General features: G+C 35.4%; 2 protein-coding genes across 2 annotated transcripts; one reads left to right on the top strand and one right to left on the bottom strand.

Annotated features, from left to right (window-relative positions):
* Positions 1 to 442: 442 nt before the first annotated feature.
* LOC148861407 (uncharacterized) lies at positions 443 to 1,516 on the bottom strand. Its single transcript, XM_088985040.1, has 3 exons — positions 1,451 to 1,516; positions 1,133 to 1,217; positions 443 to 993 (listed from the first exon to the last, which is right to left on the bottom strand). Exons 1-3 carry the CDS (start codon positions 1,466 to 1,468, stop codon positions 443 to 445), a joined length of 654 nt encoding a protein of 217 aa, XP_088841166.1. The 5' UTR covers positions 1,469 to 1,516.
* Positions 1,517 to 15,713: 14,197 nt separating this feature from the next.
* LOC148861406 (pathogenesis-related protein STH-2-like) lies at positions 15,714 to 17,017 on the top strand. The gene is made up of 3 exons (XM_088986646.1): positions 15,714 to 15,803; positions 16,197 to 16,394; positions 16,523 to 17,017. Exons 2-3 carry the CDS (start codon positions 16,211 to 16,213, stop codon positions 16,822 to 16,824), a joined length of 486 nt encoding a protein of 161 aa, XP_088842772.1. The 5' UTR covers positions 15,714 to 15,803; positions 16,197 to 16,210; the 3' UTR covers positions 16,825 to 17,017.
* Positions 17,018 to 17,452: the final 435 nt, after the last annotated feature.

Raw genomic sequence — 17,452 nt, 5'->3', positions numbered from 1 at the left:
ATACTGTACATATTTGTATTTATACTCTTTCTAAATTGAGCCTAATTGTTATTTTTGTACTTAGTTTATATCGAATTACAATTCATGATTAGTATAAACGTGGTAACAAATAAGGTGTTTATTTATCAAAATTTATGGGTAGGTTTTGATTGTTCAAAACTCTTTCCATACCATATCTTCCCCGCATCATAGATTTATCTTTCTTTTTTTTATGTTTATATATGATGAAGGTAAAATTGTGTTTATATTGGCAAAAACCCATTTTGAACCAAGCAATATTGTCAAATAAGTGCTTTTTCATTAGAAATCACCCCAAAAAACACCTTACCAAACGAATTTTAAGCACTTTTTAAAAGCACTTATCCAAAAAACATTTCTAAAAAAACCCATTTAGAGGAAAGAAGCCCCGGCAAGCGCAGCCTAACAACTTTCTCTCAATTTTCTATTCCTCCCTTATTTTTCTAGTTACGATATAACTGGTTCGTCGAGGTGGGGAATGGATGTACTCGTATTCAGATATGTAAGGCGATGGTCTGTAGGTGTTGTAGCCATGAGCCACATAAACGGGTGCTTGGTTTGCTTGGTTTCGCAGTCCATCTCCATGATCAGGAACAGACGCGTATCCACTCCCATAGTAATGATCATGTGGGTGATGGTGATTTATTACATGGATCTCTTCTACGTCGTTGGGCCCAGATAGATGCACCCGCTGTGCTTCGGCGGTGTCGACAGCAACCGGTGACGGTCTCATCTCGACAGCTGGTGGGTTTTCGGGTGGTGGTGGTGTGTCCTTGCGAGGCTCTGCCGGTGGGGTGGCTTCGGCGGGCGGCGCTGGTTCCGACGGTTCCGCCGGAGGATCGCTTGCTTCTGTGTATGCGCAAATGGTGGCGATCTTCCTGGTCTTCTTGATGGCTTTGATGATCTTTTCAGGATCAGCCCACCCAACAACTGTTAGCTTTTGTTGGGGGATATCAATGTAGAGAGCATGTATACCTGTATATATGTATATCAAACCAGAAAGTTAGAGCTTAATTAATTAATACCTGAAGAACATGCAGATCGAATGGATTGGAAACAGATTAAATTAAGAGCAGAAGAAGTTAGTACGTTCATGATTACTCATTTTAATTACCATTAATGCCGTTTAACGCCTTCTTGATCTTTTGTATGCAACCATTGCAGTCCACACGGACCTGTATTTCAATGATTCGATACCTCTGCATTTTTTATAACCCAATTGTATTAGTTAATTAGTGTTCTACGATGTATAAGCACAGGAAAGAAGTATTAGATTGATTTGGTTAATGCACCAAAACTGGGGATAAATGGTCGACCTTATATATATATATATATCTTAATTTATGCACCGAAAACAAGAGAATATATAACTCAGCTCGTTGAAATTTAATGTCATTGTAAAGATATATATAGGATTGAGAAGCGTACGTACCTCCGATTCAGGAACCATGAGCGGTGAGAACAGAGAATGGAGAAGAAAGAAAATGGAGGGGGGGGGGGGGGAGGGAAGTGAGGAAGAAGAGAAAGAAGAGGGGGGGTTTTGTATGGGAAATGGAAGGGCGGAGTGTGTGAGTGAAGAATCTGAAAGGCGGCCTATATATTTGGTTTAATTTGAGATGAGAAGAGAAGAATATTTGAAAGGTGAAAGGTGTGGGCCATACAAGGAATCTCATCTCATGGAGAGTGGAATAACGGGGCAAGGAACAGGGCCTCTGGTATTTTGATTGAAGTTATTGAATTGGGAATACCGAGCCAAAGGGAATTTCATCCCTTGAATATAATGGGTGGCCATCTATCATTGGGATGTGCCGTATGTACGTCTTCTTGTGTTTTTGAGCAAAATCGTAAAAGTAACAACGAGATCATGGCTTAAAAGAAAGTCAAGCTAGCTTTTGGTGAAGGTTTACAACCCATTAAATTTGATTTTTTTCATATTTTTTTGTCACAATTTGAAATGATCATATCTTAAAAATGCAAATCCAAGATTGATTAGTAACAACAAGTGAGATAAACTATGGAAATGATCATAAATCATATATATATATATATATATATATATATATACATTATTATTAACACTAAATTCAAAGTTGAATTATTTATTATTGGAAATTGGGGTCACTTAAATTTGGAGGAGAAGCTATAGCTTTGAATAGTAAATCTTGATCGCACTTGATATTCATTAATGGTTAGCCTCACATCAAAAGTCAAAGCCGCCCTTTGTGAGTCATACGGGTGCGAGCAAAATGCACCTCTAAAGTGCCTTATTGCGTCACACACATGCATGCGTGTGCGTATGTGTTTTTAGTAAGAGAAAACTATTTTTCAAGACATGTGTGCATATGTGTTTTTCATGTGGTTGATCAATCAAACCCCATTTGGTTTAATCTCTAATGAGATCAAAATCCAACATTTATAAATAAGGTATAAACACATGAAAAAAGCACACATTAATAGGTTATATGAAGAGAAACATTACAATCAACAATTCTGGAATCTAGAACATGTATACATCATACAATAATTATCACTCTATTTTAATTTTACTGATTTTTGGGAAATTTATCTATTTAGTATTTTTATAAAAATAATAATTCTATTTTTCAAGTAAAAAACATGTTTTCATTTTTAATATATAACTTATATGTAAAATAAAACATATAAATCATTTAAATTAGATAAAATAAACTATTTTTATAATCTTCAGTTTTTACTAAGTTGTTTTGGTGAAAATTAAATATTAAATTATTTGTTTCAAATTTTATAATTATAACTATATTTTACTTTTTATAATTATAATTTTTTATTTTTATTATTTTCGTTGGAAAATTTAAGACGTACCTTAAGGATAACCATCTTCTGTTTTTATTATTTGTGACATCATAGATAGCCTTGAGCTGGTTGTATGGTTGGTAGAATCACCAAACTCTAATTTGGCAGATCTGTTATCTTCACCTCTTGTCAATCTGTTTCTTTGAAAACATTGAATTGTGAGGTCTACACCCTTCATCTTGTATGTGAAGTAGGAAAACTGTTTGTTTATAGATCCTTTGGAGAGTTCAGATTTGCTGACCACAACACATTTCTAGCCACATTCATCAGCCACACAACACATGCATTGAGAATATTAGTGATATAAAGTATAGGAGACATTGCTAATGTGCGGTTGGGCGAACGTGGCCAGACAGCAATGTATTGTGTTAGCAGATCCAAACTCTCCTTAGGGTGCTTACATTAAAAGTGATGCTAATTATACTCCTGAAAGTATAGTTATTAATCTACTTTCACCAATTACTACTAACCCAAGCATTTATAGGTTAACGTCCCTTGTAAAGTAAGGCTTGCAATGGATGAGTTCATGATCCAAATTGATATGGTTTGCTAAATGCAGTAAAGATCTGATATGATATTCTTGTTATATCCATTAGCAGCCTAGGTTTAAGGCTACTATTTTTTTTTTTTTATCCTAAAGGTTGAAGGTTCAAATTACTTTTTATTTGGTTCACTTGAGAATCATCATATTCTAATATTGTCTCATGTTCGAAGTCTATAACCTCTTTTTTTTTTTTGTGAAATTATCATAAACTATATAGCCATCTTATAGAATTATGCTGAAAAACTCAAACATAAAGCATGTTCATGTTGGTTTTTTTATGTTCCACAGTTCACTAGTCTAGGCCCCTTACTTGTGAGAGCACATCTGTTGTGATTGTGGTTGCATTAGTCCTTTGAGACCCTTCAACCAAAGATGAATAATTCAACAATGGAAATAAATTCATAACATCACATGAGCTGTTATTTGCATTTTCATCATTGTTATGTTGTATTTAATTGGAGGTATATCTTTTTGGAACAGGTTGCTACAGGTTTTATTTTGATATCTTTTTGGATTTTATTGAAAGAAGTTATCTACTAAGTTGGATGAAGGAAGATAATGAGAATAAAATGTAATGTTTTTTCCTTTCTTTTTCGTTTTTTTTTTCTTTGTTCTTAGAAAGAGGATGAAAGCCAATTTGAGTATTTTTTTTTTATTGTTTAATAGAATCATGATGGAACAATAGTTACGGGTGTATTTTTTTGAATGGAGGGGTATAGGTATATTTCATATAGGTTTTATTTCAATATTATATACATGTTATTTACAGGTTTTATATATGATAAAACATTTTTTTTTTTTTTAAATTGAAGCATCTTTAGAGGCAGTCAAAAATGCCTCTAAAAATTGAAGCATATATCTTTAGATGCAGCCACAATGTTGCTGAACCATTTTAATTGAAAATTTTTTCTTCTAAGATTGCTTTTAGAGGCACATAAAATTGTCTCAAAAGCAATTAAAGGCATTCAAATGCGTCTTTAAATTAGATTTTTTGAGGCACTTGTAATTGTCTCTATAGAGGCGAATTACAAATCCGCCTCTAATTCTAAACCAAGCGCCTTTAAAACATATAGACGTAGGACTTTTAGAGGCATTCACCTAGTCGCCTCCATTTTGTTGTAGAGGTACTTTGTTTACTTTTAGAGGCAACTAAGGCCACCTCTACAAATGAATTTTCTAATACTGCGTGTTTGATTTTGAATTTGTAGGTGTACGCTTCCCATGAACCCACGGGTTCACAGGATGCGAACTCGTTTCTTAGGTTCACTTTGAAAATTGTGTTGCCTATTCATAAACTGTTTTTTTTTTTTCTCTGTCAAGGCTCTTTACAAAATAAATGACTAGGTTTTGTGATTTGACAAAATCAATTATGTTTTCAAAATAATGGCAAAAACAGTGAGTGGAAGAGATTTTTAATTTTTTATGACAAAATTACCCTCAACTTAAAAAAACTCGTTGGACGATTTTTTCCCTTTCTCATTCTTTACTTGATTGGCATCTCTTTCTCACCCTTTCAAAGTGAAGGGGAGTAAGGGTGTTTGAAAGTGCCTTTCGCCATTACCATTTGCATTACTTAGCTATTATCTGCACCTGACTCATAATGCGTTTGAATGCCCCTTTTGCCATTACCATTAGCTAATTTGTGTTTCAAAAGTACAAGTGATTCCATTGATTGCTTGCATGTCGGAAATTTCAACAACATTCACCGGAGAAACTTCATATGATTTTCTTGATCATGAATTGTTTTAAAAAATATTGGTTCAATAGATGTAGTGTAGCTCTAATTGCAATTCGAGATTCTCCAAATTTTCCCAATGCAAAATCTGTTTGAAATTGTCAAGTTCATACAAGATTCTCCATACAACACCATCAGGGTAGAATCTTGGATGATGTTGATTTAACCATAGAAAGAATATCAATTTTTAGGGTTTGTTAAGGATTTCATCAATTTTCACTAGCAAAACTACGAGTTTTGTAGCATAAACTAATGGTGATTACTCTCTTCAAGTTTTGAATCAAGGTTTTTCATGTCTTCTTTTTGTTCCGAGCTGACTTCCTGAAAATAAAACCTTGTAGATTGAATAATTTCACTTTCGTTTTTAGATACTTCAAATCTCCTCAAGTCAAAAAGTGATTTTCTCCTTTGTAAAACATCAACATCTACAATGAGCTTTGAATCCATGTTATTTATGCATGCTTTATCCACAACTTATGAAGCATGATCTTTGGATTATTGGAGAGTTAAACAAACAGAACAGCAGGTGGGGTAATTTGTTTCATCCTTTTCAGGGGTTCATTCATTCATTGAGTATTTGGAACTTATCAATGTTGGGAAATGGGGTCATTGAAACTTGGAGGAGAAGCTTTGAGGTGCGTTTGAAGACATTGTCTTTAGAATGTTATTTGCCCCCACTCAGTTTTCACTGAGTTTGTTGTTGGGTTACATGCAAATCCGTTCTCAGAATACAACAGAGCCTTGTGCGAGAATCTACAACCAACAAAGTTGAAGAGTCTTCAAAGAAACCTTCTGTGAGACTATAGCAGACCAGAATGAGAGAGAGAGAGTGAGTGAATTTCGAAATTGTTGTGATTGTTTAAAAGGTAGTTAACAGTTAATTACTATTAACTTTGAATTGTGCCTCTTGATCATATCCGATTGAATCATGACCGTTGATCTCATCAATGGTGATTAATGGTCAGCATCGCACCAAAACCAAAGTTGCCCTAAAGCGCTTCATTGCTTTGCACACATGTGCGCACACGTGTTGTGCAGTATCAAGTCTCCATACTCTCCTCTTCTATTTCTAAGGAGTGTAAGTCAACTCCTATTAAAATACCCAAAACAAAACTTGTAAATATCCAACGTGGGACAAGTTTAAAACTGGTTTTAGTAAGAAAGTTATTTTCTAAAACAAGTGTGCAGGTGCAATTTCTCATGTAATTGAACAATCAAACCCATTGGATTTAATCTCTAATGAGATTAAAATCCAACAACCAATTCTCATGGTTGAATCATCTATTAACGTGTTTCCATTTAGAATTGCATGCAGGAGTCCCAATTTTCCTTTTGGTTCCTAAGTCCTAACTATTTCTAGAAATATCAATTGGACATCTTCGTCCACCCTACCTTTACTCTTCCCTTCCATTAATACATCTTCATCGTCCCTAGTTAGATCCTGATGTTGTTGTTGCTGTCGTCCTTCCAAATGTTTTTTCAAATTAAGAAACTAAACTTCAATTTGAGTATATGTTTGGCATCGATGCTATAGATACAACACCACTTTCTCAGAAAACGGTGCTACTAATGTGTGGGTTGGAAGAACAATTTTCTGAGAAAATGGTATTTTTTTTTATTTGGAATCGTTGCTGTCAGGTAGAACGTTTCCTGGAGCAGCAACAACTTTTTCTGTTTGGTACCAGTGCTCCAGGAAATGTTTTTTGGCATTGACACCCATTATCTAGTGCCACATCACTGCCACCTCACATTCTTGCTAGCAGCAACGAGCTACGGCTCCAAGAAACGCCAAATCTGGCATTGCTCCAAGCCATGCCTTGGCACGCCTTTTTGATTTCCAAGGCATGGCTTGGATCACCATTTTTTATGGAAAAACGGTTACAAACAAATGACTGTTTCCTGAAGCACCATTTTTTAAGACTTGGCACAGTTTTTGGAGCAATGACAATGATGCCAAATTTTTTGTTTGGAAACGTTGCTGCCATGTAGGACATTTCCTGGAGCAACAACAACACTTTCCGTTTGGTACCACTGTTCCATTTCTGTTTTCAGTATTGATACCCATTATTGGAAGTCCACGTCACTACCACATCTCATCCTTGTTGGTAGCAACAAGCTCCAATATGAGAAAACTTCAAATTCGGCATTGCTCCAAACTATGCCTTCTTGATTTCCAAGGCGTGGCTTGGAGCACCGTTTTTTATGAAAAAACAATTCCAAACGTATTAGCATTTCTTAGAACACCGTTTTTTCTGACGTATCACTGATGTATCATCGTTTTCTGGAGCAATGGCATCGATGCCAAATAGATGCCGAAATTTTGCTTCGTTGTGTTGGCTTTTGTAGGTTTAATGAGAGTAAATAACAAGAAATATAACTGGGTTGCATAGTTAAGGGCATTAGTCCCTAAAAAATAAAAACATCTCCCGCTCACTCTTGTTGCAATTTTTTTTTTCCAAAACATATTAGATTTTCCTGATTTGGGTTCGCCTATGATACGGAAAAATATGATATCAGAAAAATCATGTATCATTTATCAAAGTTCATGCATGAGTTTTAATGGGTCAAAACTCTTTTCATATCATAACTTTGATTGGTCTTTTTTCTGCAAAAAAACCCTTAAAAATACGTCTCAGTGGGCTCGGGAATTTATTCTGCGTTTGACATGCATGCTTGAATATGAAACTTGTGATTCTAAAAATCATTTTCCTTTCTTTTGATCAAACCTCATTCTAAACATTCTTTCTTTCTGAAAATAAAAGATTTACACTTCTAATCTAGCATCGTCAAACTTAGCTCGGTGTGGGTCGGGTTCCTCCAGTCCACACCCCATAGAACAACCAGTTAAACCGCCCGAATTTTTTTAGTTTTCTGAGGACGGCAATGTTCTTTTTCAGGTATTAAATAACCAAACAGTTTTCCTTTTCAGCACTTCTCTCGATTGGCTTTAATTTAATTTGCCTTCCCCATAACTAGCATGGTCTAAACTCTCACCTTCTCGGGTCAATAAGTGTGGAACGTAACCCAGCCAAACTCTTTTTGCGGCAAAGGAAAGGAGAGAAGATAACTATGAGCTGTAGGTCATTTAGTTCATTAATATCTGCTCCATTGATAGAATATAAGAATCAGGTTTGGGTTGGAACCAATCTAAATTAAAAGTTTAAAATCAAATAGATGGATGGTCTAAACATTAAATTGAACCAGTTCAAAATGGTTCAGAGCATTTATTGGATTGGATTGAGCCCATCTAACTCGGGTCAAGTTGATCGGATTGGCCGGTTTCATCAGTTTGATGAATAAATTTAACTGAAATTAATTATTGTTATTTTTGTTTTATAAAAAATATTAAAAATAGTATATAAAATATGAATAATTATTAATTATTTAAAAGTTGAAAATATAAAACAATTGTATACTCTTATGTGATTCTATTAGGGTCATTTACTAGAACACATCTTATAATTTTACATATTTACTTAAACCTATCTTATAATTTTCATTTCATTAAAACATCTCATATATTTTACAACTTATTTACTTAATCAACCTTTCATTAAGAAGTATTTATTTTTCCATTAGGCCAATGATTTTTTATTTCAAAAATACCCTTAACATTTTTTTTTTGTACAGAAAACAAAATTAACCAAATATAGCCAATAGAGTGGTTGCTTGTGTCGTATAAAGGGCAAAAATGATATTTTTATTTTTATTTTCCTTTGATTAAATTTATTTAAATGAACATTAGGGAAAATACTGTCATTTTCCACTATCATCTAATAGAAGATTGATTAAATCTATTGCAAATTATAAGTGGTATTTTAGTAAAATGCTAACTATAGGGTAGATTTTAGTAAATCCATGAAACTATAATGGTATTTTAGTAAATGACCATTTCTATTATTTATCTTTCGCTTAATAAATCCTGTGCATCGCATGGGTCCCCACTAGTTTAATTCATTAGTATCTGGTCCATTGATAGAACATAAGAATCAGGTTTGGGTTGGAACCAATCTAAATTAAAAGTTTAAAACCAAATAGATTGGATGGTCTAAACATTAAATTGAATCAGTCCAAAATGGTCCAGAGCATTCATCAGATTGGATTGAGCCGATCAAACCTGTTACTAGATTGGGTTGGAACCAATCTCTCTCTCTCTCTCTCTCTCTCTCTCTCTCTCTCTATCTATCTATCTATATATATATATATATATATAAAGAAAACTAACATTATGTTATATTCTTAAAAAGATTTACATCCAACCTTGGAGAGGCTGAAGTCCAACTCTTTTACTTTACGAAAATGATTGCTTGTTCAAACAGATGTTAGGGTCAAAAACATCATTTTCCACTTCCCTCTCACGAAAGCTTGATTAAGTAAATCAGTTGCAAACCATAGCGAGTGTTTTAGTAAAACACAACCTATAAGGGGGTATTTTAGTCAATAACCCTATTTATAACATATATAACTTGACTATAACAAAAGTGGTTCACATACACCATTAATTAATATTGATAATGACAAAACCAACATAATAATTAAGTTTTATATGAAAACGTACCCCTAATTTATTTTATTTTATTATTTTTTGAAAAAGCTTATGGACAGATCAATTCATTATATCATCAGCCAAGACAGGTATAAGAAGTCTTATTCAAAATACATCTATATTTAGCTAATGTATGAGCAACCTTATTACCTTACATGGTACAAAGGAGATAATATACGGTATCTTGAAATCTCTGTAGAAGGATTCTGCAATTCAAGGGGAGGGGTCGAACAAGAGAGTAAGGTTTAGCTGAACGTTTTAGTTGTTCAGCAAGCTGTGGAACTAATGATGAGGTTTCATGTTAGTATTTAAATAAAACGTTCAGTTAATCCGAAATCCCAACAAGATGGGCTAGGAGTTAGGACTGGAAGAAGAGTGAGGTGTCATGTCACCTGATGTCCTCCTCAAATTTTTAAGGGAGAAGGAATGTTCGGCCCACCTCAGAATTCTTAACCTCACCGTACAGGTCAGATGAATCCTGACTGTGGATTGATTTCAAATCTGCGGGCAGGATGCGATTTATAGGGGGCGCTACTAGTAGATTATGAGGGCTGTAATTTCAGAATTCTACAATGGACTGCAGTGTACTTCTCTTGAATTTGTGAATTAGCAGCTACTAGGCTAGTATTGGGATCGAAGTTCGGCCCTCCAAGGCACGTTTTCATCTGGCTTTCCAACAATGCCAAAGGATGATAGAGAATTTGCTGAAAGAAGATTTATCAAAAGAAAAAAATAAATTCTGAAAGAAGATATATCATCTGGTGTTCACTTTCCTTCACCTTGTTCCACCAAATTAAATGAGAGCTATCTCTATAGGATCTAATTCGAATACAAGCCCATGCAGATGGCTAGGCATGACTAGTCTCAGGAGCTCACAGTGCACAAATAAACGATTAATATCTTCAATTTCTTTATCACAAAAGGGCACAACCCATCACATTTAACAGTGTAGTTAGCAAGAATCCCATTCACTGATGTTATATGTCAAAGACATCTCCAAATAAATATATGTATGCAGGGCGTAAGTTTCTTCAACCTTTAGAAATTTTCCATATCATGTTTGGAAAGAATCTGTTCAATAAGGAACCACCAAGTAAAGCATCCTAGTCCAGAGAGAATTCTGTTCAGTAAGGAACCACTAAGATAACTTCATGATACCAACCTTATTTCTAATGTGAATATCATGGAAACCCAATCCTCCTTCCTTCCTTCTCATAATTTGATTTATTTCTCTCCCCTATTTCATCTCCTATTTCATTTGCATTCATCTCTCACCACCCACCAACGGTTTAATTTGAGTAAATGGATGTGTCCATTTTTGGAAATTTGGTGCAATGGATAGAGTTCATTAAGGTGCCGTTTGATAAATCTTTTTGGGAAGATTTTTTGGCAGTTGACAGTCAAAAGATACATTAAGCTTTTGCATTATGATCTGAGCAGTCTAAAGTCCGTTTGGTTAAGGTGTCTTTTTTGTATATTTTTCGGCACAAAGACGAATAAAAAAAAAAACGCAAAAGCTCCATTTGGAGCTTCCCGAAAATCGCCCATTTTAGACTTCTCGTGTTTTTTCGGCACATCGGCTTTTGGCGACTAGATCTACCGCAAATCAAATGGGAAAAAACTGAATTGCGATCTACTAAGCTTATAAATAACCAACAAACCGTTCGGAAAGACATTCCAAACGAGGCCTAGATGGGGTTCATTGCAATCTTATAAGTTGCAAACAAATGACAAACATTCGACTAAGTGGCCTAGTAAAGAGAGGACCGACCCAATGATATTCATTCAAACTCAGAGTTTACATCTCCTCCCCACAAGGGGCTGCCCCACAACATTCCACAACACATCCCTGTTATGTATTGGGAACATCTCCCGATGATGACATCATTGGTTCTAATACTATCATTAGGAGACATTGTGGGGCGGCCCCTTGTGGGGAGTATCATGTGTTTGTATTACTGCTAATTTCTTTACCCACTAACAGCTGAATGAGTTCACATGATAAGTGAGGAGGTTCTTTATTTGGTAGTTCTTTTAGTTCCTTATCTAGTTCTCTTATTGTTTACTCTAATAACTAATGTTGAAAGAGTCCTTGCCATTGAGAATTTTGTATTATTTAAAAAAACTTTGTAATAATAATAATAATAATAATAATAATAATAATAATAATAATAATATATTATCCAATTCATCATTAAATTTTGTATTATTTAAAAAAACTTTGTAATAATAATAATAATAATAATAATAATAATAATAATAATAATAATATATTATCCAATTGATGATATACGGATTATAGATTAACAAATAAGATAGAACTGGTCTCTGCTATTGGATAAGTGATGGGTTATAGAAATGGCGACGCTGGCACAATCACACATTTCCAATTTACAGATGGTTTGCTATTTAATTCCTTCTTTCATTCTCGTTTATAAATCACATTCAAACTATGTTAATATTGATGAATTAATGGCGTGCATTGCCAACAATGATGCAATTACGAACTAAGGATTTCAGTCATCTCATGCCTCGGGTGGATGTGATGGACCATGTGAATCATTCAGGTGCTCTGTCATTGAGGTTATTGAACTGCACTGTGAACCTCAGGCTGCATTTGGGACATGGGAGTGCTCTTTCGAAAAATTTACTTTTTGAAAAGTTATTTTTTTTCAAGGTTTTTAAAACTGATTCGGAGAACGAACCAGTTAGGGGTTCGGTTACTGGGTCCAATGGTCAGGTCATTCTGACAAAAAAAATAAAAAATAAAAAACGGTCAAAATCATTGAACGGTTCGAATGGCTCAACTGCTTGAGTCAGTGGTTTGCTGATCAAATCAATGTTTTTTTTTGCAAATATCCGATTTTGGGGAAAAACGGAACCAATCATCTGATCAGTTCCCGGTTTTTCTGGTCTGACCGTCCAGTTTTAAAAACCATGATTTTTTTAGTGTTTACCTGCTCACCAGCTGTTTTGTTCAAAAAAGCTTCTTAAAACGGTAAAAAAGCAAAATGATGTTTTTTTTCCCTGCTTTTTCCTAAAAAGCCTATTTTAAGCCTGTTGTTTTGCCAAACAATTTTTTGACTAACTTTTGCACGAAGAACACAAAAAAAACCCATTGAAGAACAGAAGTACTTCCAGGGCAAATTCAGTACTGACACCAATGAAATATTCCCAATGTACGACTGAAAAGAGCTGTGAGAACAGTGCTTAATTTTGTATTTTTTTTCTTTTTAACATTGTGAGAATGGTGTAAGCACAATTTTGTGAGTATCAAATCTGATTTCCTTCCAGCCTTTCCAACTCCTCCAAAGTTGGCCTTCCCACTAAAATCTAAGACCTCTTCACACATGGCACCTCACCTGGACCTTATATGCACATTCTATTGTGCATTGGAAATATCTCTCATATTTATATGTTATTGTTTACGAGAAATGTTCTCAATACACGGTGAAATGTACATGTAAAGCGCCCTGTGTGAAGAGCAGATCCCACCTCCTGAAACCTGTGTTTATGTGAAAACATTTACATGGCGCTTTGCCTCTTGACATGGTCATTAGGAAGGGTGGTGTCCATTTGGCTTCAAAGTGTAACTGTTGTGGTCAGCTTTGTATAGAAAGCTTAAGCCATGTTTTTGTCAATGGAGCTGTTGCTAAAAAGATCGATTTGGTCTCACTTTAGTAATCAATTTCTTTAATATTCCCCTCATTTCAGCACAACATGTAATAGATAGAGTTAATCTTTGGTGGAGTGATGTTACATTAAACTCTCAATCTCATCAGCTTATTAAAATCACCCCTTCTATATTATTGTGGGTGATTCAGAAAGAACGATGCTCTGGAAGGTTAGAAGGAAAGGGTGTCTCTACTTTGACTCTTATAAAGAAAATTGAGAGGTGGTTGTGGGAAATTAATCTGGCTAATGGTAAGTCTTCATATCCAAATAGCAATCCTCTAATTTTACAGATTTTGAATATTCCTATTTTGTCAATCAAAAGAAAGAGAATTCGTTAGGTCTATTGGCACTTTCCTTTTCAATTTCAGTTTAAAATTAACGTTGACGAAATATGTCGCAGCAACCTAGGAGACAACGTTGGCGGAGGGATTGTTAGAGATTGTAATGGTATTTTCTACTTTGCTTTCTACACACCTCTCTTAGAGCCGAATGCATGGTTGTCCATGAAGAGCTTAAGCTTTGTTATGAAAATGGTATAAAGGATGTGTAAGTGGATTGTGATAATCAAGGTTTGGTAAATATTCTTCTTGGTAATTCCTTAGCGCCTTAGAGCATTATCTACTTGTTAAGAGAGATTACAAGCCTGTTTAATTCTATGAGAATTATATTTTCTCATACACTTAGGGAAGAGAACAGATGTGCAGACTTCCTTGCTAATATGGGAATTATGAAAAGAAGTAGATATGTGTTTCACTCTTCTCAGGATCTCTTGAACTTCGTCAAGGAAGACTATATGTAGCTCCCCGTCCTTTGGTTATTGCTTTATCTGTTTTGTGCATTTTTCTTTGCTTTATTGTTTTAATGCTCTTGGGCAGGATTGAGTTTGGGCTTTGGGGGCAAGGCGGGTTACGTCCTCCCCTGTAATTCAATTTCCTTTTCATAATGGCTGATCAATAAAATTCTTAGGTGGCTGTCCCTCCACCCGGAATAAATTTTGGGGATAAAAAAAAAATTGATTATATAAAAAATATAATATATGAAAGATTGTAGATCCAAAAGCCCAGCAAACCTGGCCCATATATTTTTGGTCAGGCCTACAGTAATGGGCTTAGGCATGGCCTGCACATCTCTGAATCTGGACCGGGGCAGGACGCAAAATCTATAGTTCTAATCTCAAACCCACCGAGAGTGGGCCTAGCTAGAAGAGGACGGAGATCCATACTTGGCCTAAAACAGAAGAAAAGTGAACACAAACTACTTCCCCAAATATTTTCTACTTCGCTTTCTACAAATGCATCCTTCGTCTGCAGACTTCGGACACCTCAAATTCAAAAGCTTCACCTCGTAAGTAATTGGATTAATCAAGCTCGTCCCACACTACATCACCTTCAATTCCTACCAAGTGTGAGCCTCCTTTGTGTGCATCTATTTGATGCTTTCACGTATTTGGAATGACTATTTACGTGACAGACAAAATGAAAACGTTCAATTCATTTATGTCAATTAACTACTCTCGTCTATGCATGACTCCAATTTACATCATTAAACAACTAATGTTTCATCAATAAGTTTAAGTATACATGTAAGTTCATTTGCACGTGATAGTATCTCCAAGACAAAACTATTTATAATTCACGGGCATATTTTGAATAATTATAAGTGGGCAGTTTTTTAATTGTTACAAGTGAACAATTACAACTGTACAGTTCCTTAACTGTTATAAGTGGACAGTTTTTGGAGTGAGAGTAAATGACATATATGCCATTTTTTATGTCCATTGTATATTGTTTAGATAATGACTAAAAATATCTAATGAAAAGTCCAAAAAATTGGGGCTATTCACTCTTTTATTAGTAGTATAGATTTATGCATCTGGCCCAGGTTAAAGTCGATACTCTTTATATTTCCAGATAGGAGTGTCAATGGACCAGTTTTGGATTGAATGCATTCAAATAAAAATCAATTTGGATGGATTGGACGGACTAACAAGACATATTGAATTGGACCTGTCCAGATTTAATATTGGTTCAAAATATTTATTGGATTGGATTGGACTGGACTGAACTTGGTCCATCCGTGATGCATTTATACTGAATTGGGTTGGATGGAGCCAATACTTGGTCCATTGATAGAACATAAGAGTATAGGTGTCAATGATCCAGGTTTGGGTTAGTATTATCTAAATCAAAACAAATTTCAACAGTTTAGACGGTCCAAACATTGAATTGGACTGATAAAAAATGGTCCATAATATTCATTGGATTGGATTAGACCTGGTCCATTTTTAATGGACTCACTGACACACCCCTACTTCCAGACCCTTCGTCTCCTTCAATTATGTCAACATTCTATACATATCGACTGAGATGAGCTTGTGTGAATCAAGGATCGAGGCTTTGAACGTCGGCCAGCAAAGAGACAGAAGCGGGGGGCTGGGTTGAATCCGTGTTAATGTATAATTCACAACCTTGGCTAGCCAAATTTAAGTATATATCCCTTAATTTATTCATGAACAATTATTTAATTTCTGTCTGTCCGATACTACCAGATAGAAGATTTTTACGGTCCCACGAAAATTCTTCCTTCAAAGCAAGAGCTATTAGCTAGTGATCATTCAAAGAAAGTGGCTTATTATTAATTGCTGTATGTATTTACAATAGTCTATAATATCGGACTTTGAATTTTATCACCTTTCACAACAAAGGCTCCTCATGAATCCGGTCTATAAATACCCTGCAGTAATGGGCTTTTATTTCCATCTCCAGCAACAATCAACTCTTCACTCTTCAGTAAGCCTTTGTGAAAATTATTAATCCCCTCTTCTCCTTTGTTCATTTCCTGATCAGTTTAGAAGAAGAAGATGGGTGTCACCAGTTTCACGCAGGAGTTCGCATGCCCCGTCGCTCCGGCTAGGATGTTCAAGGCCTTGATCCTTGACTCTCACAACCTGATCCCCAAGCTCATGCCACAGTCAATCAAGAGTGTTGAAATAATCCAAGGAGACGGAGGAGCAGGCAGCATCAAGCAGATTAACTTCCCTGAAGGTTAGTCGTCGATCGTCTCGTCGTCACATAAGACATATATACAGATGTTTTGTCAATAATATTAAGCTTTATTTGTCTGGTTAGATTCGGATACTCAGTAGTTATCTGTATACAATCAATGGGCGCAGGTGGTCATTTCAAATATTTGAAGCACCGAATTGATGCCTTGGACAAGGAGAACTTGGTGTGCAAGTACACATTGGTGGAGGGTGATGTATTGGGTGATAAGCTGGAATCAATTGCTTACGAGGTTAAGTTCGAGGCCGCTGCCAACGGCGGATGCGTCTGTAAGATGACAAGCGAGTATCACACCACCTCCGGTGATGTGGAGGTCAGAGAAGAAGAAATCAAGGCCGGAAAAGAGCGAGCAATGGGAATGTACAAGGTTGTGGAAGCCTATCTCTTGGAGAACCCTCATGTCTATGCCTAGACTTCGATGCGTCAATTTGTCATGCATGTTATAAGCATTAGTTTTAATCTTTCCAAGTTTCTATATCATACGTTTTACTGGTTCTAGCCAATTAATTTTCCTCGTGTTTTCCTTCAATTCTTGTGGTCTGATAATAAGAACTCTCTGACACTATTAGTGGTAATTGATGACTTGGAAATTCTATTAAGCTTAATTTGCTTGTGAAAATTTTGTAATGTTTGTATAGGTCAATTTCTCAATGACACTATTAGTGGTAATTGATGACTTAAAAATTAAGGGTCCGTTTGGTTTGTAATGGGAATCGGAATGACTTATTCCCATAGTCTCTTTGGTTCAGAGAGGAATATGAATGGGAATGGAAATTAGAGTCGGCAGGAAATAGGATTTTATTCTCAAGGGAGGAGCAGGGAATAGCCATTCCCTCAAATGGGGGAATACCATTCTAGCAGGAATGAAAATGGGATTCTAATTCTACCCAACCAAACAGTTGGAATTGAAGTAGCCCATTCCAATTCCGATTCCAGACCCTATTCCCACAAACCAAGCGAGGCCTAAGACATAAAATTCAGTCTGACAACAATGAATGAGCTTGAAACTGTTTATCAATCCCAAATTTTCCCAAAATTAC

The sequence above is a fragment of the Nelumbo lutea genome, chromosome 4 (genome assembly GCF_056320005.1).
Source record: "Nelumbo lutea isolate HS-2025 chromosome 4, American lotus-T2T, whole genome shotgun sequence".
Classification (NCBI taxonomy): Eukaryota; Viridiplantae; Streptophyta; class Magnoliopsida; order Proteales; family Nelumbonaceae; genus Nelumbo; species Nelumbo lutea.
The sequence above is the reverse complement of the archived record's forward strand: the minus strand, read 5'-3'. Positions and strand labels throughout refer to the sequence as shown.

What these genes read in the sequence shown, in the direction of transcription:
- LOC148861407 (XM_088985040.1), bottom strand. An exon ending in GGCGTTAAACGGCATTAATG is followed by an intron (nt 994 to 1,132) that starts GTAATTAAAATG and finishes ACATATATACAG; the next exon opens with GTATACATGCTCTCTACATT.
- LOC148861406 (XM_088986646.1), top strand. Translation starts at nt 16,211, where the DNA reads ATGGGTGTCACCAGTTTCACGCAGGAGTTCGCATGCCCCGTCGCTCCG. An exon ending in GCAGATTAACTTCCCTGAAG is followed by an intron (nt 16,395 to 16,522) that starts GTTAGTCGTCGA and finishes CAATGGGCGCAG; the next exon opens with GTGGTCATTTCAAATATTTG.